Source organism: Loxodonta africana, chromosome 4, assembly GCF_030014295.1.
Source record: "Loxodonta africana isolate mLoxAfr1 chromosome 4, mLoxAfr1.hap2, whole genome shotgun sequence".
In the NCBI taxonomy this organism is placed as follows: Eukaryota; Metazoa; Chordata; class Mammalia; order Proboscidea; family Elephantidae; genus Loxodonta; species Loxodonta africana.
The window spans coordinates 174,298,663-174,319,853 of NC_087345.1; the positions used below are offsets into that span (position 1 = coordinate 174,298,663).

The following is a 21,191-nucleotide window of genomic DNA, read 5'->3' on the forward strand; positions in this document are numbered from 1 at the left end:
AAACATCACTTTTCCTACCTACCTTTAATATAACCTTTTTCACGAACAGCTTGCAAAGTGGGGCGTCGTGTAAGAAACTTTTTTAAGTTCTTCTTGGTTTTTTTCTGTTCCGAAGAATCTATGGTAGACACTTTCATAGCTTAAGACAGACAGAGAGATATTAATTACTTCGTAAAATAGAAACTTTTTTGATAACAAAGTTTTTCCACTTCACACTCAAAACACATTAATCTCATATGTAACAATCACAGTATCATTTTAATTTTTCAAACTTTAATGTGGTTTGAGAGTAACATGTAAAGAAACAAACTAATACAGACCCAATTTCGAAGTTATAAAAAACACCTTATTTTCACCACTAAAAACTGACTCAAAACAATCTTTTGATATATGTACCAAGCATCCCTAAGTTATGCTAATTTATATTCATTACTTCAAGAATTATGTTGCTTATCTTCTTTGATGATCAGTTTTGGAAGGTAAAATGACTGAAAAAAAAATCTAAAAGACAAAACAAAAAAATTCCTATCCTTAATTGAACTAGGAGGCTGGCTAAGTATACATAATCAAAATTATCTGTACCTTAAGTCTCATCATTACTTTTACTGTGAGCTAAGAATGAGACCATCTGGAAAATATAAAGTTGCTTCCTTAATTAACAGAATCTGAATCACAAAGATACACTGGCTTTAGTACTGAATTTATTTTTTTGGTTATAATAACAAAAATTCAAAAAATAAATTTCTTAAAAATAACTACATTTGGGGAAAGTTGAGAGCACGAACAATATATTAATCAAGAATAAAAACAATCAAATGTTCATGTGCTTACATTGTTACCTGACGACCATGTCAGTAATAGCCCTAACCTTTAGCAGCATGTGGGAGAACAAAAGCAGACCTGATTTTCTAGTCATTCAATTAATCTGAAGACCAAAAAATTACCAGAGTTAAATGTGCATTTGTTGAAACAGATTGATCAAAATGAAGAGTCACAGTTTATGATTTTTCTTGAAACAGGCAATGCATCAGAAAATGCTATTCTTAAAGTTGCTGGCTCTCGCTACGGTCTTTTATGGGTGTACGTTCCTGAAGTACGTGTGCACACGCACAGACGTATCCCATTACACAGATGGCTGCCTCATGTCCAGTAGGGAGCTATGGTATACGACTCGTGACTTCTGACTTCTTAGTTAAATATTAACTATATATTTTTAAGTCAGGAAAATTCAGCTCCCTGCAGGCCTCAATGGAAGAGCATTAGAATATATTTTTCTCCTGAAGTATCACAGTATCTTAAAATTTACATAACACTGTTGGGATGTATACTGTGAGGATGAAAAATAACAGTATGAGTTAATAAGAAGACAGAGTATTGATACACTGACATTGTAACTACATAGTTAATCATAACTTTTTAAATAACATTGGAGACTATACTCAGCTTTCATATGCTTAAAATCTTTGAAATCTAAGAGAACAAGCTCACTCAAATCATTAGCAAAACAGGAAAGAACAACTTACAACGAAGTTTTTTAGGATCCTTATGGTCCTTTTCTTTATCATGCTTTTCTATTCCTGGTGAATCTGGGATCTCCTCTTCAAGTCCTTCATCATTTTCTACTGCCTACAGGTTAGATATTTCACAAATCCATATTACTTCTAGTATTACCTTAGTTGTAATAAAACAATTCGAACGATCAGTAATTAGTTCTTCCCAATGACTTAACGTAGTGGTTAAGTATCTGGCTGCTAACTAAAGATCGGCAGTTTGAATCCACCAGCCGCTCCTTGGAAATCCTATGGGGCAGTTCTACTCTCTTCTACAGGGTTGCTATGAATTGGCATCAACTTGATGACAACGGATTTTATTTTTGTTTGTTCATGCATGATTTACATACTTGATAAATCTTTTAAAATATTTTCTTAGATGGTACACGATTTCTGAATTTCAATAAATATGGCTGATAATTCCCACTGTAATGGGGTTACGATGATAATGAGGTTACCTTGCCTCATTTTGATCAACTGCACATGTGTGACAGTAATAATAGCTAAAAGGTCAGGCAGCAATCTATGGTGACAGAACATAATAAAGACACCTTCTGTGACAACAGCGTAAGATAAAGTTAACTAGCTCACCTACCCCATGGTGCATTAATTTTGCACACCAACAATCCTTTTAAGTTACATTTTGTGCTAATAGTTAAGCATTACTCACAGACTCACAGATGTTACCGGAGCCCTGGTAGTACAGTGGTTAAAAGCGTGGCTGCTAACTGAAAAGGTCGGTGGTTCAAATCCACCCCTTCAACCCACAGTTTGCAAGCCCTATAGGGCAGTTCTACTCAACTCTATAGGGTCATTACGAGTCACACTCGAAGGCAAGGGTTTTGGAAACCCTGCTGGTGTAGTGGTTAAGTGCTACGGCTGCTAACCAAAAGGCCGGCAGTTTGAATCCACCAGTTGCTCCTTGGAAACTCTATGGAGCAGTTCTACTCCATCCTATAGGGTCGCTATGAGTTGGAATTGACTTGACGGCAGTGGGTTTTCACAGATGTTGGTAACTGAAAGTAATTCTAGAGCTGCTCTATAGCCTAACCAAGTCACACTTTTACAGATTAAAAACTGTACTGGGTTCTCAAAACTAAAAACTTTATTGTTTTGCCTTTCATGTTGAAGTATTTACTCCACTAGGAATTTATATTTGTGTATAGCGTAAGGAAGGGCTCCAGTTTCTTCTTGGATATCCAGCTGCCCCAGCACCATTCGCTGAAAAGCCTATTTCTCCTCACTGTTCAGCAGATCTGGCATAAAGTGCCTATATGTACATAAGTCTGTTTCTAGATTCTTTATCCTGTTCTATAGGTCTATGCTCTATCCTTGCAATGTCTTAATTACTATAGCTTTATAAAGTCTTGACATAACGATTGAGCAAGTCTTTCCACTTCCTGTTTCAAGACTGTCTTGGATATTCTTAGCCCTTTACATTTCTATATAAGTTTTAGAATAAGCTGTCAAGTTCTACAAGAAAGTTTACTGGGATTCTGAATGAGATTCAAAAACTTCAAATCTATAAACTCATAGGAGGAAAATGGTATCTACGTTACTGAATCTTTTAATTCACGATCTATTTCTCGCTTAATTAGGTTTTCTTCAATGTCTTTCAATAAAGCTTTGTAATCTTCCCTGAAGAAGTCTTGCACATCTCTTGCTACATTTATTCCTCAGTAGTTATATCCTTTGATACCAGGGCTTCGAATTTGGTTCAGTCATGGCTGATGAGGTGAAATAAAAACAGACCAAAGTTTTTAAAATTTGGGTGAAACAGACTGATAACCAGAATGGGAAAAATTACAGGTCAAAGCCCTGGAATGTAAGACTTGGAAGAGGGGTAGTGAGCCCTTTCCGGAGCCTGATACAGGAGACTGGATTATTGTCAGGACTGTGGAGAGCAACACACATTCAAAGCAGTGTGGTTGGCTGCCATCTCTGAGTGGGGCACCACTCTTCCTGACTCTGCAAGTCAAGAGATTTGGTTGCTATATAATGCATACGCTGCCCTTGTTTTCTAAGAGGGAGATGAAGTTTCTAGCAGGGATCTGACTTGTAAATTCTTCCCTATTCTGAATATCATTCTGGTCCACCCACATGTGAAAAATTCGGGTCCATTCAGGTTTTGCTTCATCGGCCATGACTGAACCCAGCAGAACTAGTTTGAAGCCCTATTTGATACTATGTGAACAGTATGTATTTTAAAATTTCATAGTCTGTAATACTTTCCTTTCTCTTCACGTGGCTTAATAATTTCGATGCTTTGGGAAAAAAAAAAAAACCCCGTTGCCGTTGACTCTGACTCATAGCGACCCTACAGGACAGAGAAGAACTGCCCTACAGGGTTTCCAAGGAGCATCTGGTAGATTTGAACTGCTGACCTTTTGGTTAGCAGTCATAGCTCTCAACCACTACGCCACCAGGCTTTAGTCCTCAATAAAAAAAAGCAAAGCACTTTCCCTGCAAGGTCTTCCCTGACCCCTCCACTGGGTAAAGCCCTGACTTACCGAGTGTTTTTACAGTATGTTGTGCATCTTCCTCCATCCTAACGCTCGTCACATTTCATTACATAACTGTATCTGTGTTTAGTTACCTTCTGTCTTTATCTGTAAGCGCCATACAGGCAGAAGTAGCGTCTGGTCGTGTATTGCTATATCCCCAGTGCATAAAGCGCTCACACATTTGTTAAATGAAGGCATGATGCATGCTTGATTTCAAGGGACAGTGACCAGATTACTGTGACTAGAGCTGAAAGTCCATACTGGGTAGAATACTAGAAAAGGTAGACCAGGCTCAGGTTGTTTTAATTTTAATAGGAGTCACAGAAGATTCCTGAGCAGGACAGGAATATAAAATTGATATTAAGAGACTTCATACAGCAATGGCATTAGAAATGGATGGGTGGGGGTTGAGATTAAATAAGGAAAAGTGTTTAAGAAGTTACTCTTGATATAAAGATATTTACTGTCCATGGTTTCTGGAATAAATGGAAAGGAAGGGACAGGATTCAGAAATATCATACAATATTATATACTTAACAGGAATAATTTACATATAGCTTGGTGACTAATTTAAAGAAGATGTAAAAGTTATAGGAGAAAGAATCAAAGAATACTCAGATTCCAAATCTGGGTTTTTGAACTGAGCAAGTCATAAAATCTTTAAAAAGAAACTTGGATAAAATCAAGTCCAGTCTCTCTAGTTTATAAGTGGGAAAACGGAGGCTCACAGAGGTAGCACACTTTGGTAAGATCACAAAGGTTTTTAATGATGTGGCATCATCTTTCAAGTCTCAGAAAGACATCTCGATCTCTATCAAAGCCAATGATTCCCAATACTTTTCTGTCTCCCTTTAGTTTAAAACCATAACCAAAACCAAACCCACTGCCATCGAGTCATTTCCAACTCATAGTGACCCTATAGAACTGCCCCACAGCGTTTCCAAGGCTGTAAATCCGTACAGAAGCAGACTACCACATCTTTCTCCTGCGGAGTGGCTGATGAGCTCGAACCGGCAACCTTCAAAATAACAGCCGAGCACTTAACCATTGTACCACCAAGGTGCCTATAAAACCATAACACACTCCCATAAATATCATTTTTCATTTCTGCCACTGTCATGATCTCTAGGAGTCATTCATGTCCCCACAAGAGGAGAGGTGAGAACACAGAGTCTAAAAAAGTACGGCCCCTAGTTGCTTAGTATTGTTCTTACTGACAGAGCTTCAGAATTAGATTTTGAGGTTCTTCCTGAATGTTGTTATATAAATAAGAAGTTATCGGAACACAAGGGAACTAGACACTTCAGGAAGGGGGAAGAAAAGCCAGAGGGGAGCCACTGAAAGGAAGAAGTACTAACGAAGAGACTTAGCTTCATTCACTTCACAACTTTGCGTAGAATGTGTTTCTACCAATACTATTATTCTCAACTCATTCAGTTACTGAATAAAGATTATGTTAGGCAGTTTCACTGTCTTCTTTTATTGAACTATTTCTTTTTGAAGAATGTGAATATTATTTCAAATCCATTGGTAGCACACGTTATACAAATGACAATGTTATTCACCAGCCCCCGGGACTTGGTAAAGTGACCACTGTCTTTACCGCCTCTGTCAAAATACATACAGAAGTACCGTTTTGCATATAAACCGCAATCTAATAACATGTAATAAGCAATTAGAGAGCCAAAAGTTTGAAACACTGCTCTGAAGTAAAAATTGTACCTAAATCAAACACATACCTGATTACTGATAGTACTACTGAGAACTTTAAACCAATCATTAATAACAGTGTCATTATCAGACTGAATCAGCAGTTCTGTTCCTTGACGGGTTTTCAGCTTTAGAGAAAAGGAGAGGAAAAAAAGAGTACAGTTGGTGCTTTCAACAAAATAAATGAATACATTTAACTCAAAGTTTACAGAACTACAGTAGAAAATTAGATGCCATATATTAATAGAATGAAAGGTAAGGCAGTACACAACTATGGAATAATACCTTTTATTGCAGCATAATACAAGCTCAGTTATTTTATAAACCATGAAGTTGTGTCTCACAATAAATGCTCAACGAAAATCTAGTAATTTAGCATTCCAAACTCCATCACACGAATGCCATAAACTTGTTGAAATCTATAATCATTTAAAAACAAGTTCATGCAGCAAAACCATGCATTTTAAATTAGAACTGAAACAATTCATTTGTAAAGAAATAAAATGTATGATATTTTTACACAGACTTGACAATTTTTTCTCTCTGGTTAAAAACTATAGAAAATGAATACATTAAGGGTTATGCCTTCACTATTTCTTAGTATAATGACTTACTACAAAGAAAGGCAATAAATATCACACACCTTTTGGGTGACAATATTATTAAGTATCAAATCATGAAGTAAAAATACTATGTATTGTTCTACATGAAAACAATAATCATTTATGTATATATAATCTCTGTGGTTCAAAGTTTCTTAGACTTGACTGAAGAAGAATTTTGAGGCAGTTGTAGAAAGCATTCCTCCCATTTTCTAGTTTATAACTATTTGATTTTTTTTTTCCTAGAGGAGCATACAGCAATGTTTCCCAAATGACATTCTGAGAGACATATATACTCCTCAAACACAGTTCTCTAAATGTTTGAAAAGGCATTTCTCAAAAAATAAAAACAAGAACAGTTACGTGACATTAAGTTGGGAAAAACTACATTGAAGAAAGTTATACTAGACTACCACCATGTGTTTGTTTCTCCCCTTCAGAACTTTGCAGAGCTTTGATATTCTAGAGAGAATTGTGATTATTTAAGACAGGAATAAAATATACACTATTTCCCAAATTTACTTGGCCACAGAAACCTTTTCATCCTGCAAATACCTATTTAAATTGCAAGGCAAGTGCCTGAGGTCTTAAAAGCTTTCAAGTGGCCATCCAAGGCACAACGTTTGGTCTCTATTTGCCTGGAGCAACAGAATAAGAAGCAGCGTCAGGCACATAAGAAGGATACAGAATGTGTAGCTAACTGCCTCCATGAAACAACTAGCTATCTCTTTTGCCATGAGACCAGAAGAAATGGGTGGTGCCCAGCTACCAATACTGAATTATTTTGATGAAAAGAGTCTACAGAAGACTCCTGATCAAAAGGGGGAAAATGCAGAATGGAATTTCAAATTCTTATGGCCTCCAGACTTCCTGGAGCCAAGGGGGCAGGATGAATCCTTGAAACTATTACCCTGAAATAATCTTTAAACCTTAATCCAAAAATATTCCCTGAAGTCTTCTTAAAACCAAACAACAGTTTAGCTTAGCTAGTAAAAAATGTCTGCTTGAGCATTATGCTCTTTTAAGAACTGTCTATATGGGATCAAATTGACAACAACAACTCGAAAGATTAGGTAGGAAACTTAGGGAGCAGTGAATCTATGTTTAGAGGGAAGGAACAACTCAGAAAAGGAGAGTGAGCATGGCTGCACAACTTCAAGAATGTAATGTTACTAAATGGTACATGTAGAAATGGTTCAATTGGTGTATGTTTTGGTGTGCATATTCTCAACACCACTGTCACTGAATTGCAAGGCTAATACCATTCACGCATTTCTTTCTATTTAGTGGATCAAACCAGTAAACCAATACTGAATTTTCACTGCACGTAAGATACTGTTAGAAGCTTTTTAGTGGTGGAAATAACTTACAAATGATGATAACCCCAAATAGGCTAAAATAAGTATTATTTAAAAAAAATAAACCAAGAAAAAGCATCATTGATGAGGTGATATTTGACATGGGTCTTGGAAGACACGTAACATTCGACAAGCAGAGACTGGCTCAAAGCAGAATAATAAAACAGGCGTAAAAACAATACAAGCAGGAAAACCTGGGCTCTGTTTGGAAAATAGCCATTAATTCAATCTGCCTAGACAACAAGATAGGTAAGGACTGAGACAGGAAGCCAGAAAGGTAGGTTGGGATCGGGAAGATTGTTTGCAAAGACTGCAGGGATGGTTCCCCATCTCTGTATGCACGCCCCTCTGCAATATGATTCTGCTGTTCCTCTGTCAGCAGAGGGCTCTAGTCTGGATCTCTGACTTGCAGAATACAAGGAAAGTGAAGTGGGACTTGCAAATCTAGGCCTGAACAGGGCTTGCAGCTTCCACTCCCACCCTCCTGAAACCCTGACATGGCCATGTGAAGAAGCCTGGGTAGCCTCCTTGAATGTGAGATCTTGTGGAGAAAAGAGGTCTCGCCACCAGCTGGCACCAACACTAGACATGTGAATGAGGCTGTCTTGGACCATGCAGCCTAGCCAAGCCCCTGAAACACAGAATCTTCTCGATCTCTGGCGAAAGCAGCAGAAGCCACAGCCAGCTCGGTACAGACAAAACACTGCAAACATAGTTACAGTTGTGTTAAGCTGCTAAGTTTTAGGGGCATCTGTTATGTGGCAATAGTTAACTGACACAGGATCATAGATTACTATGGAGGGCTTTAAATGACAAAACGAAAAGTTTTAATGTAGTTTTGGGGGGAGGGGACTGATGTATTTTTTAATATTACACTTGGTAGAGAAGAGGAACCACACCCTTCTTGCTATAGCTGGGGAAAGGCACAATTTGTGGGGCAAAGGCTTATAATATACAGTCTGAGTAATCTACGCAAATGAATCCCAGATTTTTACACCACTTTTTTTTTCTTAAATCATAATATAAACTTTGCCTTAACTAGTCACAAAGAAAGACTATTTCCAAAATAACTCAAAAACATAGAATATCCAATTATTACAGTTAAGAAATGTGAGTTATACTTAGAAAAAAAAAAAATTATTACCTCAAAAACATTCTTTTTGCTGGATTTATCCTTTGAAGCCATCTCAATCGTTGCCCCCCTGAGGTCCACTGTGAACTCTGGTTTGGACTGATTACTCCCAAACTTCATTTTAGAAAAAAGGAAAAACTCTTATGTGATATTCATGTAAATGTGTGCATTCAAAAAGAATTAACACCAATTTCATATTATTAACAATAAATCAAGGAGAAAATTAGTTCAAATTCTTTCCTTTCTATACTATAAAATAACAGCCCCTACTTTATAGTTGAAAAATGCTAAAGAATATGAATATACAGGTTATGGAAAAGGAAATAAAATGGCTGAACTTCTACCACAGCAATATAAAACAAACAAAACCCACAATGAAATAATTTTTCACCCATAAGAATGGCAAAAAACAAACAAAAACAAAAGTGTGATGAAAAAACTATGTTGGTGAGGTTATGAAGTAATTGGCAATACTATATTTGCAAATTTACAAACACATATATCCTTTGACTTAGCAATTCTATTTCTTGGAATTTATCCTAGACTACACATGCCTGTGTGAAATGTCATGTTCAAAAAGGCAAGGCAATGTACTTTTATATATATGTATGTAAAAGTATCTGGCAAATACCAAGTCACTTTGCTACCTAATAAAAATTTCTAAACACGATTCTGTGCTTTCAAGTTATTTCCTTACAGACTACTGTATTTTTTCACAGATAACGTGCCCACGTAAATATCATGCCCACACATATAATGTGTAACGCGCGCCTAGGAAAATAATGCCAAGGGGATGGCATGGTTGGTGAAAACGTGTAACCCAGTAAAAAACTGTGTAAAAATATGATATTTTTATTGTCAGCAATTAACAATAACTTGTGAAAACAGAAAACTGTAAGCCCAAGTTCTTTTAGTCAGCCTTTGCTGGAGATTATAATGAAAGCCTGATGCTATAAAGCCTCAGCAATGAGGAACTGTGAGAAGGATGGGAAGACAGTAGTCATGGGTGGTCTGAGATGGAGAAACACTTAACTAGCTATTATATTTTAACCAGATAAGAAAAAATTTAGCAAATAGCAGAAAATTTATGTTAAATCTCCAGTTACTCTGCATCTTACCATCATTAACTTACCTTTCTGTTTAAGTCTGTTAACTAAGAATAGCACATAGTATTCCTATGTTATTGAAAGGTTTAGAAGTTTTAAACCTCGAAGGGCTGTTGAATTATAATCTTAAGGTCATTAAGAGTCATTATAGGAAACTTCACTTGCTAAAATATTTATTGCATAAAAGTGTTTATTTCATGTCAAATTATGTTTACCACTAGAACTGGGTCTTACCCACCAACTTGTGATAGCTTATTCACTCTCTGTAATGCCAAGAACTCTGCTCTTCATACTTAGTAGGTGGTTCGGCTTCACTTGTTATCCCTGTGCCCTTTTACTTCATCTTTTCAGTTAGCAGTGTGGACTTAAAGAATTATTACAAAATTTAGGGATCATATGGAATTTATTAGTAGAGTCAAAACAAAATTTAGGATATCATATGGAATTTATTAGTGGGCTCATAATAAAAACCTTATAAAAAATTTAACTGCATTCTGCAAAGTCTTTACCTTTAAGTACCTGTAGTCATTCAAAAGACATACATGATTAATTACTATTTTATTAACCATAAGGCTATAATGAGTACTGATAACTTTCTGAGCAGGAATGATATCTCAAAAGTTATAGAACTTGAACGTACATATTTAACAAAATGACAAAAGATTTGTTTTCATTACATGATCTGTAAATGGTTAACTCTAAGTAACACAGATAAGATTAGAGCAACCAAATATAAACACAATGATATGACACAGAACGTTAGAAAAATGCATTCAGTCTGTTAGCAAAATTTCTTATTTAGTATTTACTCTTTTTAAAAATCTACTCCCACTTTTCTCTACTGAAATTACCCCTCAATGTAGTCATGGCAAAGAAAACAGAATTACTGTGGCAAGGCGCATGCAATGAGAACACATACAGTGACAGCTGAAACAGGTTCAGATTTTACACATGCGACAGCAGGCCGGCGACTGATAGAATTTTTCCAAGAAGAAAGCAGCGAAAGCAAGAGCTCAGAGACTGAGCCCCGTTGGCAGAATGACTTGATGGAGAAAGGGAAGAAAATGATGATGTCATAACAGTGCACAATGGCAAAATGACACACAAGAGAAAAACACAATGGAACCACATAGGACAAAAACAATTCTACAAGCCGACACACAACACAGGCAAAGCTAAACGTCCAAATATTTTTGCCAAGTCGTAGAGTTTAATCTTAAAATATTTTGTCTTTGTTGTTGTATAAATTCATGTATTTTACTTTTAAGATGAATGTGTTATATAGTTTACATTGAACAGACTTATGTTAGCCTGTACTCATGACAGAAGACTACAGAAAGGAGTCCCATCTGGCCTTCCACCAACTTGCTCGGAAACCCGTCTCCCTCTCCGTGACCTGTCGGGCAATGTCCTCTGGTCTCATTTCCTTCTCTTGGGAGGACCTTGGTAGGACCTTGGGAGGTCCTACCACCTGGCCTGCCTTCCCTTCCTTTAGGACAGGAAGAGAAGTGGTTCTGAACCAAACGCAATTTTGTCTCCTGGGGGACATTTGGCAGTGCATAGAAACATTTTTAATTGTCACATTGGAGGGGCAGGGGTGCTACTGGTATCTGCTAGACATCCTACAATACACAGGACAGTCCCTCATACCAAAGGATTATCTGGCCCCCAAAAGGGACTGTATTTAGAGATTAGAAAATATGTAAAATTTTTGAATAATAGCAGATATTTGTGGGGAGATTTTTAAAATACTCAAGGAATATGATGAATGCTATCTGAGAGAGAGCATAGTGTATATCATGTCACAGTACAGCTGTTCACTTGTTGATTTCCCCACTACCATGTAAACTTTGAGGAAACCTTGATGGGACAGTGGTTAAGTGCTACAGCTGTTAACCAAAAGGTCAGCAGTTTGAATCCACCAGGTACTCCTTGGAAACTCTATGGGGCAGTTCTCCTCTGTCCTATAGGGTTGCTGTGAGTCAGAAATTGACTAAACAGCAATGGGTTTGGTTTTTTTGGTTATGCAAACTTTGAAGATAGGGACCATGTTATCTACCTTATATAAACCCTGTACAAACTATATACCCTATAATATATACCTTATATAAACTATAAACCCTCAAAATGCCCAGAACATAGCAGGCTTATGTCTGTTTAACAAACGAGATGAATGCAACTGAAGAAAGCAGGTATAAGTTCCTATTACTGATATAACAACTGAGTGGATAGCATCTGGAAGGTATCTACTCTAAAGGAGACGGAAAGGCTCAGTAGATTTTTGGAGGGTACAGCATCTATGTGGAGCCCTGATGGCACAGCGGTTAAGAGCTGAGCTGCTCATCAAAAGGTCAGCAGTTGGAATCCACCAGCCACTCCCTGGAAATCCTACAGGGCAGTTCTACTCTGTCCTACAGGGTCACTGTGAGTCAGAATCGACTCAACGGCAAAGTGTGTCTTATTGAGTTGCATGCAGCACACGTGCATTTCACTTACTGCATTTCAAACATACCTGCTCAGCAAAAAATAAATACAAAGCATGACTGATTTAAAAAAATTTTTTCAAGTAATGTGAGTGATTTTGTTCAGCATTCCATCCACAAGTATAAGCCTTAACGTGAATATCTGACTTCAGCCTGTTGTTTCTTCCAAGTGATCTGAGCGTATTTTCATGAACTAAACATGACTCTGATGTTTAAAGAAACATACTTCTCCTGTAATATGACCCCTTGACATAAACCACCCAATCTCAACTAAAGGAAAAACAATCTCTTCCAACACCAGAGAAAAACGTCCGCTCTGCTGGAGAATGGCTTCTAACACAGCATGTTCTAAGAGGCAGTCAAGGGTGATTTTTACTCTAGGTGATTTCTGTCTTTGGGGCTTGCATTGCTAGCCTGAGAACTTTATCTTCAGGTAAGATGCAATTCCACTAGGTAAACAGAATACATTTTATTTACAACAGATCTAGCTGGTGACAGAACAGAGAAACAAAGCTAGAATTCTTTCAATTCCTTTTTGAACAACTCTAATTATGGATATAATGGAGCATACCTTGCATCTGACACCAGATTTTGGTATTTATGAATATAACACGTACCAAAATACATTGTACATATTCACACCTTTTAATTAGATAATCTTACTTGCTTTTACTTAGGCCATTTAAGCTAGTTTTCATTCCCTTAATATGGGAATGGGGAAACAAGCCAGAATAAGGTTTTAAAATTTGTCAAAGAATAAAAATCAAGAATTGAATGCATAATCAAGCATTTTATCACATCCTACATCTGTTTAGCCTTTTCAGAGTCTAGAAAACACAGTGTGACTCTATTTAATATGTCAATCTGAAATGATCCAATACAAAAATACTAATAAAATTTCATTTAAGTACAAAAAAATTCAAATAGTAAATCCCTAAATTTTAAAAACCATTAAGAATTCTACAGCTTCAGAGTTGGCTCAGTAAATTTTAAAAACTGTTCCCACTATTAACAAATGGTAACACACTTCAGCTGATTAAAAAAAAAAACCCTCACACCCTTTGTCAGGATTAGTTTTAATTATGAGTTCTGCATTCTGTAAGGTCTTCAAGAGTGAAAATCTTAAATAAGACGCAACTATCCTGTACTGACGACTGCAGGCGGGGTTATTAGCCGAACAACTTTAAATTTTTTTAAATGTTGTTTAAATCACATACAAACCTGTCTACCCCACTGACTACACTTCTCTATGTGCTCTGTCTGTGCATATCACAGTCTTTAATCTTTATACAACAGTAATTATCAAACAAATGACCACTGTCCAGCTTTCTACAGGTACTTTTTCATTACTAATCTCTAATTGCTTCTCTAATCTTTTTCTTCACTCAATTTCAAATAAAACTTGAACCATAAGTAGAAAGGAAGAAATAATTACATTGTCTTCTAAAAAAGCATTAACAAACAAAAAAGAACCATATGCTTTACCTCAGGGGAAAAGGAGAAAAACATAATTATCAATTTAAGTCAAACAAATTTTCAATTCTTTTAATTTGGAAAGCATTTCAGAGGTCATTTCCACTCTACTGACTGAACAGAGAGTAAAGAATTAGTCAAACAGAACGGAAGAAATGTTCTAGAATGTTCACACTCATGCTCAATACATGTGGATTTTTAGGCTGCCATCTGAGGACTACCGTACTTTGGCATTTGTGGTGTAGAACAATGCTACATGGCTGCGTTATAAATGTAGATGACTAAAATTTAATTGAATGTTATAAATGGATTTCTCCTTCATCTCACACACGGTCTGTAAGTCCTATTAAAATTTTTTAGGTCCTATTAATTAAAAAAAAAAAAAAACTCTAATTGTAAAAATATATTGGTTACGATAGGATATAAAGCAGACCAAACATTAAAATTAATTTCATTTTAAATATTCTTTAAGTCATTAACACTTCAAACTCTATTCCTGAACAATTCTAGAACTGTGCAGAAATGGACTCTGGGGCCAAAATACCTAAGTTCTAAACCCAGATTTGACACTTAGGAACTGTAAGACCTTGAGCAACTTAACTGTTTTATACCTTATTTTCTCATCTATAAAAAGAGGGAATGATAAACAGTACCTACCCTAGAGTTGTTCATCATTATACACATAATCTTCTGTACTTAAAATAGTACTGACACATATTATGCATTCTAAAAGTATTAGTTATTATGATATGCACCAAAGTATAATTTTTAAGACTGGTATTACAATAACTGGGGAGAAATGATAGCAATAACACAAAAAAGAAGTTTCATTGACACCTGAATCACTGACTAGTATCCAAGGGGTCAGATCACAATTCAAGGTGGAGCCTGCCACATTATTGTTAATTTTCTGACTACATATCTGATACAGCAGAGTCACAAACACAGTAAAGCTTTAATATCCTGACAATGAATCAAGAAGTGTATTTATTCTATAATGCTCAAGCGTTGAACCCTAATTTTCAATTCAGTGGATAAAACAGAATTTGTTGATTTTAGACTTTTCTAATTTGTTCTCTCCTTCTTATGCCTCAAAATGCATCCTTAAGAAAACTTCATTTATTTTTATTTACATGCTAGCTCTATAGTTAAAAAAAGCTCTATAGTTAGTACTCTGGAAATTACTTTCTGAAATTCAAATAATTTAAATACATAAAGCCTCCAAAGAGAAGAAATACTTACCCAACTTGTGCTACTTCCTTGAGTTTTGGTAAAAAGTAAAGATGAACCCTGCAACACTGCCCAAGAAGACAACCAGTTCTTTCTGTAATTATAAAGACAACCAATTAAAGCCCCACCAACCAGTTCTTCCAACCAAATTAAAAAATTAAGTACCTACTTAGCTACTGTTATCAGTGTGACACACAATTTACAGTCATTAACTGACATTCTAATTGGTTTTGTTGGGGATAGAAGGCTAATGGAAATAATCATTTTATGGTCCCAAACTGACCACGAAGGTCCCTGAACAAATGGAATTACAGAGACAAGCTATCAGAATAGCTATGAACAATACAGAGATAAGATTATCAGAATAGCTATAAATGATATACCTTAATATGTTAAAAAAAAAAAAACAAAACAGGAGACTAATTCAGCACATTAGTGATCAAGGACACTAATTTAGACTAACACAAATTGAACACTCTATTTGGCAAGAATTATTATTCATGATTAAAAATTAGACAAAATCCTGACCTCACCCAATTCTTTAGATATATTTAGATTATATTTTTTGGCTTCCTCCCCCCTCCTAAAAGGGCTGCACTAAGTAGGTAACCGACACTAGGTACATTGTAAGTATACAATAAATTACACATTGATTGACCACTGAAATTATCTTTATTAAAATGAGGTTTTTTGTGTTTTTCCTAAATTACAAAATCAACAAATATAAAAACTGAGTATAGAAACACGTCAAGAAAAGGCTCCCATTTCTTTTCCTTTAATCCACACTCTAGAAGTAATCAATGTTAATATGGAACTTTTAGAGAAATCTTCTATTTATCTACGGTCCTATCTCCAGATATGCAGACAAGACTCATATCCAATATGCCATTATCAGTGATCCTATACAGAGTACTGAAGCTGCTTAGTGTACTCAGACTCCACTCAATTTTCCCCTTCTTTTTCCATTTTTCTATATTAGAGATTTTTGCTTAAATGTTACTCTCCAACTGCGTTGTAAATATTTAAAGGGAGAAGCAGTGTTTTATTTATTTTTATATCTACTTCATGCCTGCTGTTGTTATTGTACTGCTGAGTCGATTCCGACCCATAGTGACCTTATAGGACAGAGCAAAACTGCCCCATAGGGTTTCCTAGGCTGAAATCTTTACGGGAGCAGATCAGGTCTTTTCTCCCATGGAGTGGCTAGTGGTTTGAACCACCAACCTCTCAGCAGCCAAGTGCTTAACCACCATGCCACTAGCGCTCCTTGTCTCAGGCCTAGCAAAGTACTTTTCAAACAGCAGACGTGGAACAGTGTTTTTGAAAATAGAAAAATAAAATTATAAAGAGATTGAGTTGCTGGGAGGTAAAATGAATGTCAAATCTGTGTACTACAGGAATTTACCAAGAATTACCACCTTCTAGCCAAACACACAGCCAGTTCTGTGAAAGCTCTACAGGCACACTAAACGGGGTTTATTTTATGTTTTCAGAACACAGAATCTATCAATTACACCTCCTTTATTATTTTATTACTTTCTGTAGCTACTTGGATTCCATGGATTAATAATACAACTAATTAGACTTTTCTAATTATTCTTTTCCTTCTTAGGAATCAAAATGCATCTTTAAGAAAACCTCATTTATTTTAATTTACATACTAGCTATAGTGAAAGGACGTGTACTACTAATAAATTCGTTTTTCCTTTTATTCCCTGTAGTTTTTGCTTATAGTTGTTAATACTACTTTATTTGGTGAATGGCTATTCCTAATATGAGATCTTTATTGTACATTTATCCATAATGTTCTATCATTTTCAAGGGCCCATCTTTGTGATGCTTAATGTTTCCCCCCGGAACTCTGCTTTTAAGATCCCTATTCCTGCTTTACTGCTTATACCTTTGACACATCCTCCCCCTGCCCATCGCCGCCCCCAAATCATTTTTTAAAGTGTTCCTTTGCATGTAATACTTAGGTAAGTTTTGCTTTGTGCTTCAGTGTGAGTGCCTTTTTCTTTCAATAAATGAGCACAGTCCATTTACATTTATTGATATTAATGTGATAGGCATATTTCATGCATGTTCTGTCATCATTTTGCTGTACTATTATTTTCTTCATTTTGTGTGACTCTCTTAAGGTATTTTGGGAAAACTGCATTTTTATTTGTAAATTTGTATTTATCCTTAATATTCTATTTTTAGATGCATCAACTGACTCCCTACTATGAAAGATATTTAAATTAGCATATTTCTACTTCTTGTTTTTAATTTTCTGAATCAGCTTCTACTGATTTTGTTCAAACTTTAAATGACACAAGTCCAACGAGTAGAAAGATGACGTAGATAAAGTTCTCTGGCTACAATAAAGTAAAACTACAAAATAACACAACCAGAAAGCTTTTGTGTGTCATATATATTTTATCAGGAACACTGGTGGCATAATGGTTAAGAGCTACAGCTGCTAACCAAAAGGTCGGCAGTTCTAATCCACCAGGCGCTCCTTGGAAACTTCATGGGGCAGTTCTACCCTGTCCTGTAGAGTCACTATGAGTTGGAATCAACTCAATGGCAATGGCTTTTTTTAATATACATATATTTTATCATTTTAAGGGAATGTCCTTCTATTCATATATTATTCAGCATTTTTATTAAGGATGGATGATAAATTTTCTCAAAAACCTATTGAACATCTATGAAACTGATCGTAAGATTATTCTCTTTTAATGATAGAGTAATTTATAACAATAGATATCCTAATACTAACTCCTCTTCATATCCCTCAAAGTCCACTTGGCCATGTATTTTTTTCAGTTATATTCGGCTTCCTAAAATTTTAATTATGATTTTTACGGAAATGTTATGATTTCATAGTCAAAATTGAGATAAGTTTGTTGCACAAGTTTTAATATTTATACATAGCAGGGTCTTTGGGGTTTGCTTCAAGTGAACTATTTTTGCCAGATTTTGATAGCTGGGAGTTTTTCTTTTCAGTGCCCTGAAGTATCTTTACAAACACTGTAATTATCTGTTCCTTAAATTATTCCTTGGTAGAATTCACTTGTAAAATTGGGTATTTTTCTTTCTTCCTTTCGGGGCTATGAAGTACAAATAGGAGGAGCCCTAGTGGTGCAATGGTTAGCCACTCAGCTGCTAACCAAAAGGTCACCGGTCTGAACCCACCCAGTGCCTCTGCGGGAGAAAAGACCTGGAGATCTGCTCCCATAAAGATTTCAACCTAGGAAACCCTATGGGGCAGTTCTACTCTGTCATATAAGGTCACTTTGAGACGGAATGGACTCAATGGCACACAACAACAGTGCAAATACACCTACTCCTCACTTACTGACATGGTTAGGATTCAAAGCCCAGGTCATTATGCAAAACTCAGCATTATGTGAAAATGGAGGATTTTTTTTGTTGTTGTTGTTATGAGAACATCCATTTGTCTGATTTCTTTATTTAGAAAATATGACTGTAGAAATAATAACAGCTAAGATTTACTGATGTTCTCATCACTGTGACGGACCCAGTTATGGATCACTCTTCTGTGGAGGAGGAGGCTTGGAGGAGACAAAGCTGAATAAAACCGGGCAGTGTGACTGGAGGGCCCACGGCTTAACCATTGCACCTTCTTCCTGTGCTGGATCAGAGCTTCCCTCGCAGAGCCGCCTCCAGGGCTCCACTCCCACCTCTGCAAGCCCTGCCTTCATGGGCCTGGTGAATCACCGAGGCTCAGGGCTTCCCTCAAGAGCGCTGGGAGCCTGGCTATGTACCTGGCTCCACTGAGGTGGAGGCTTCACGCCCAGGTTGGCTCACTTTGGGATGTCATTAAACTTGCTGCATTTCTTCCAAACACCCTCTCTGATGCCACTTTCTTCCCGTCTTACCCCACAGCAGTTTTGAGCTGCAGGGCCTCAGGACACACAAGAGTTGGGAAACCAGAACAGGCAGGAGCCCAGTGGCTCGGTGCTGCCTGCGCATCTGCCTGGAGGGCATGGCCACAGAGGCGGCCAGCCTGCATGGCAGCTGGATGCAATACCCAGCCAGCAGGAGGGAGCAGAGGGCACAGAGCAGCACAGCCCAGCTTCCCAGAGGCCACTGAAGGGATGCTCCGCAGCCTTTGTGGCCACGCCCAGCACCTTGTTAATGTTTCTACTAAATATAATTACATTAATAATTTATATTATTCTAATCAGATGGAACGTAAGAACATTAATGGTGGTTGTACTTACCGAACCTTTTTACCATTTTCAGTAATTTTTGTTACATTTAATAATCCATATTTCTCTTGACCCTATGGAACAGAATAGTACCATTTATACATCATTCATACAGACAATGAGGTCCAGGTTCTTATATATGACTGAATCAAAATCATCTGGTACTCTAAAAACTAGCTTAAAGGAAAAGATTAGTCAGTATGTAATGTAATTAGTTCTGAATATATTAAGAATATAATTTTCTAATGCTTCTGTAAAGTTATTTTCAGTAATTTTATAATTAAACACTTTCTCTTCTCCTTAAGTCACAAGGGCCATCAGGTATTCTTCTAACAAATCAGATCTCTGCATGAAAGCTACGAGTCAGCACGGGAGAAATATCTGTGTTCCTGTTCAAAGACAAAGATCACAAAAAAGGAATTATGGTATTTATTTTGTGGTAATTCTGCAACGATACAGTCTGAAAATAATATACTAATTCACAGTGTCAGAATGTGAAAATAACTAGGTAAAACAAATGCAGCTACTGTATTTTATGAATTACTCAAATATAACTGGTCTACACATAGAACTGGCTTCACTGTGGCATAGAAAACTCAGTATGTGCTTCATTGGACATATTATCAATGGTGAGTTGGGCTCTGGACAAACTGGATTCACTAGCCAGCTAATGTCAAAAACAGTAATATAAGCTTTATCATCAAACCCCATGAAGGTGAATGCCACTGTACTGAAGTAAATGTTATCTTAAAATTCTTCCATATTGAACTAGAAGCATTTTACCATTGTTTTTAGTTTCCTATATTCAAATGAATTTAATCAAAATGAGTTGGTGCCTATAAGTAATCATCAACATTATTAAGCATTGTATGAACATGACACACAGTAAAATTTACTTCAACTGAAACACACATACACACACATACATACACACACAAAAACAGAAACACAAATCCCCAATTCAGAATTTCTCTGACTACTTAATTTCTCAACTATTTTCTTCAGAGCATTTTAGAAAAAATAAATCTTTCTTACATGGGAGACAAAAATAATATTGAATATTTTTTCAGTAATACCTAAAAGGTAATGTTTGAAAAAGTGGAGGGTCAGCAAAAGAGAGGAAAACCCTCAACAAGATGGGCTGATACAGTGGCGTCAACGATGAGCTCAAGCATACCAGTGACTGTTTAAGGATGGCACAGGACAGGGTAATGTTTACTTCCGTTGTACACAGGGTCACTATGAGTTGAAATCAACTCAACGGCATCTAACAACAACAATATTTGAACATTCTGCCTGGTCTGATAAAAGCTCACGGTTATAGACAGAGCCGACAAAACTCTAGTGTTCATTCACATTTTTGGCTTATTGGAAACTTGGGGAATATCCATATAAAATTTTACTGTAATTTATTCATAAAGCATAGGTTAGATCTCAGATATATTCAAGTGTGATTCTTATCATAAGAGCTCTCTGGTGCTTTTGTAACAATTACACAGTCGTAAGTATATACAGGATATTAAGGAACACTCTCAATTTACTACCCTTGTCAGAAGCAGAGGGAAATATCTTTCCAAGACGTGGGAACTAAGTACCAACATTAATCTCAGTGGGTGGGCACTGGTTATCTGAGCTGGGAAGCACAGGAATTAGAAGGGCAGAGAGGTGAGAATGAATCCATTAAAAATGCCAAAGCTAGGATTGTGCAGAGTAAAGAAAAGGAGGCAGGAAATACAGAGGTTGAATCAGGAAGACAAATGGATGGAGTAGCAGTACTGACAGACAGCCCGAGGAGAACAGACTGAGTAATGAATGGCCTGGAA

At 36.5% G+C, this 21,191-nt stretch overlaps 1 protein-coding gene across 4 annotated transcripts in view; it reads right to left on the minus strand.

Annotated features, from left to right (window-relative positions):
• The window catches only part of ARHGAP12 (Rho GTPase activating protein 12), a 116,673-nt gene that overhangs the window by 8,442 nt on the left and 87,040 nt on the right, over positions 1 to 21,191 (minus strand). For all 4 annotated transcript variants that reach the window (XM_064285053.1, XM_064285051.1, XM_064285054.1 and 1 more), the window contains 6 exons: positions 19,381 to 19,442; positions 15,161 to 15,242; positions 8,869 to 8,970; positions 5,794 to 5,892; positions 1,524 to 1,626; positions 23 to 139 (listed from right to left, as the gene is read on the minus strand). In XM_064285053.1, coding sequence (XP_064141123.1) covers positions 23 to 139; positions 1,524 to 1,626; positions 5,794 to 5,892; positions 8,869 to 8,970; positions 15,161 to 15,242; positions 19,381 to 19,442 — 565 coding nt within the window. The remainder of the gene's footprint in view (positions 1 to 22; positions 140 to 1,523; positions 1,627 to 5,793; positions 5,893 to 8,868; positions 8,971 to 15,160; positions 15,243 to 19,380; positions 19,443 to 21,191) is intronic.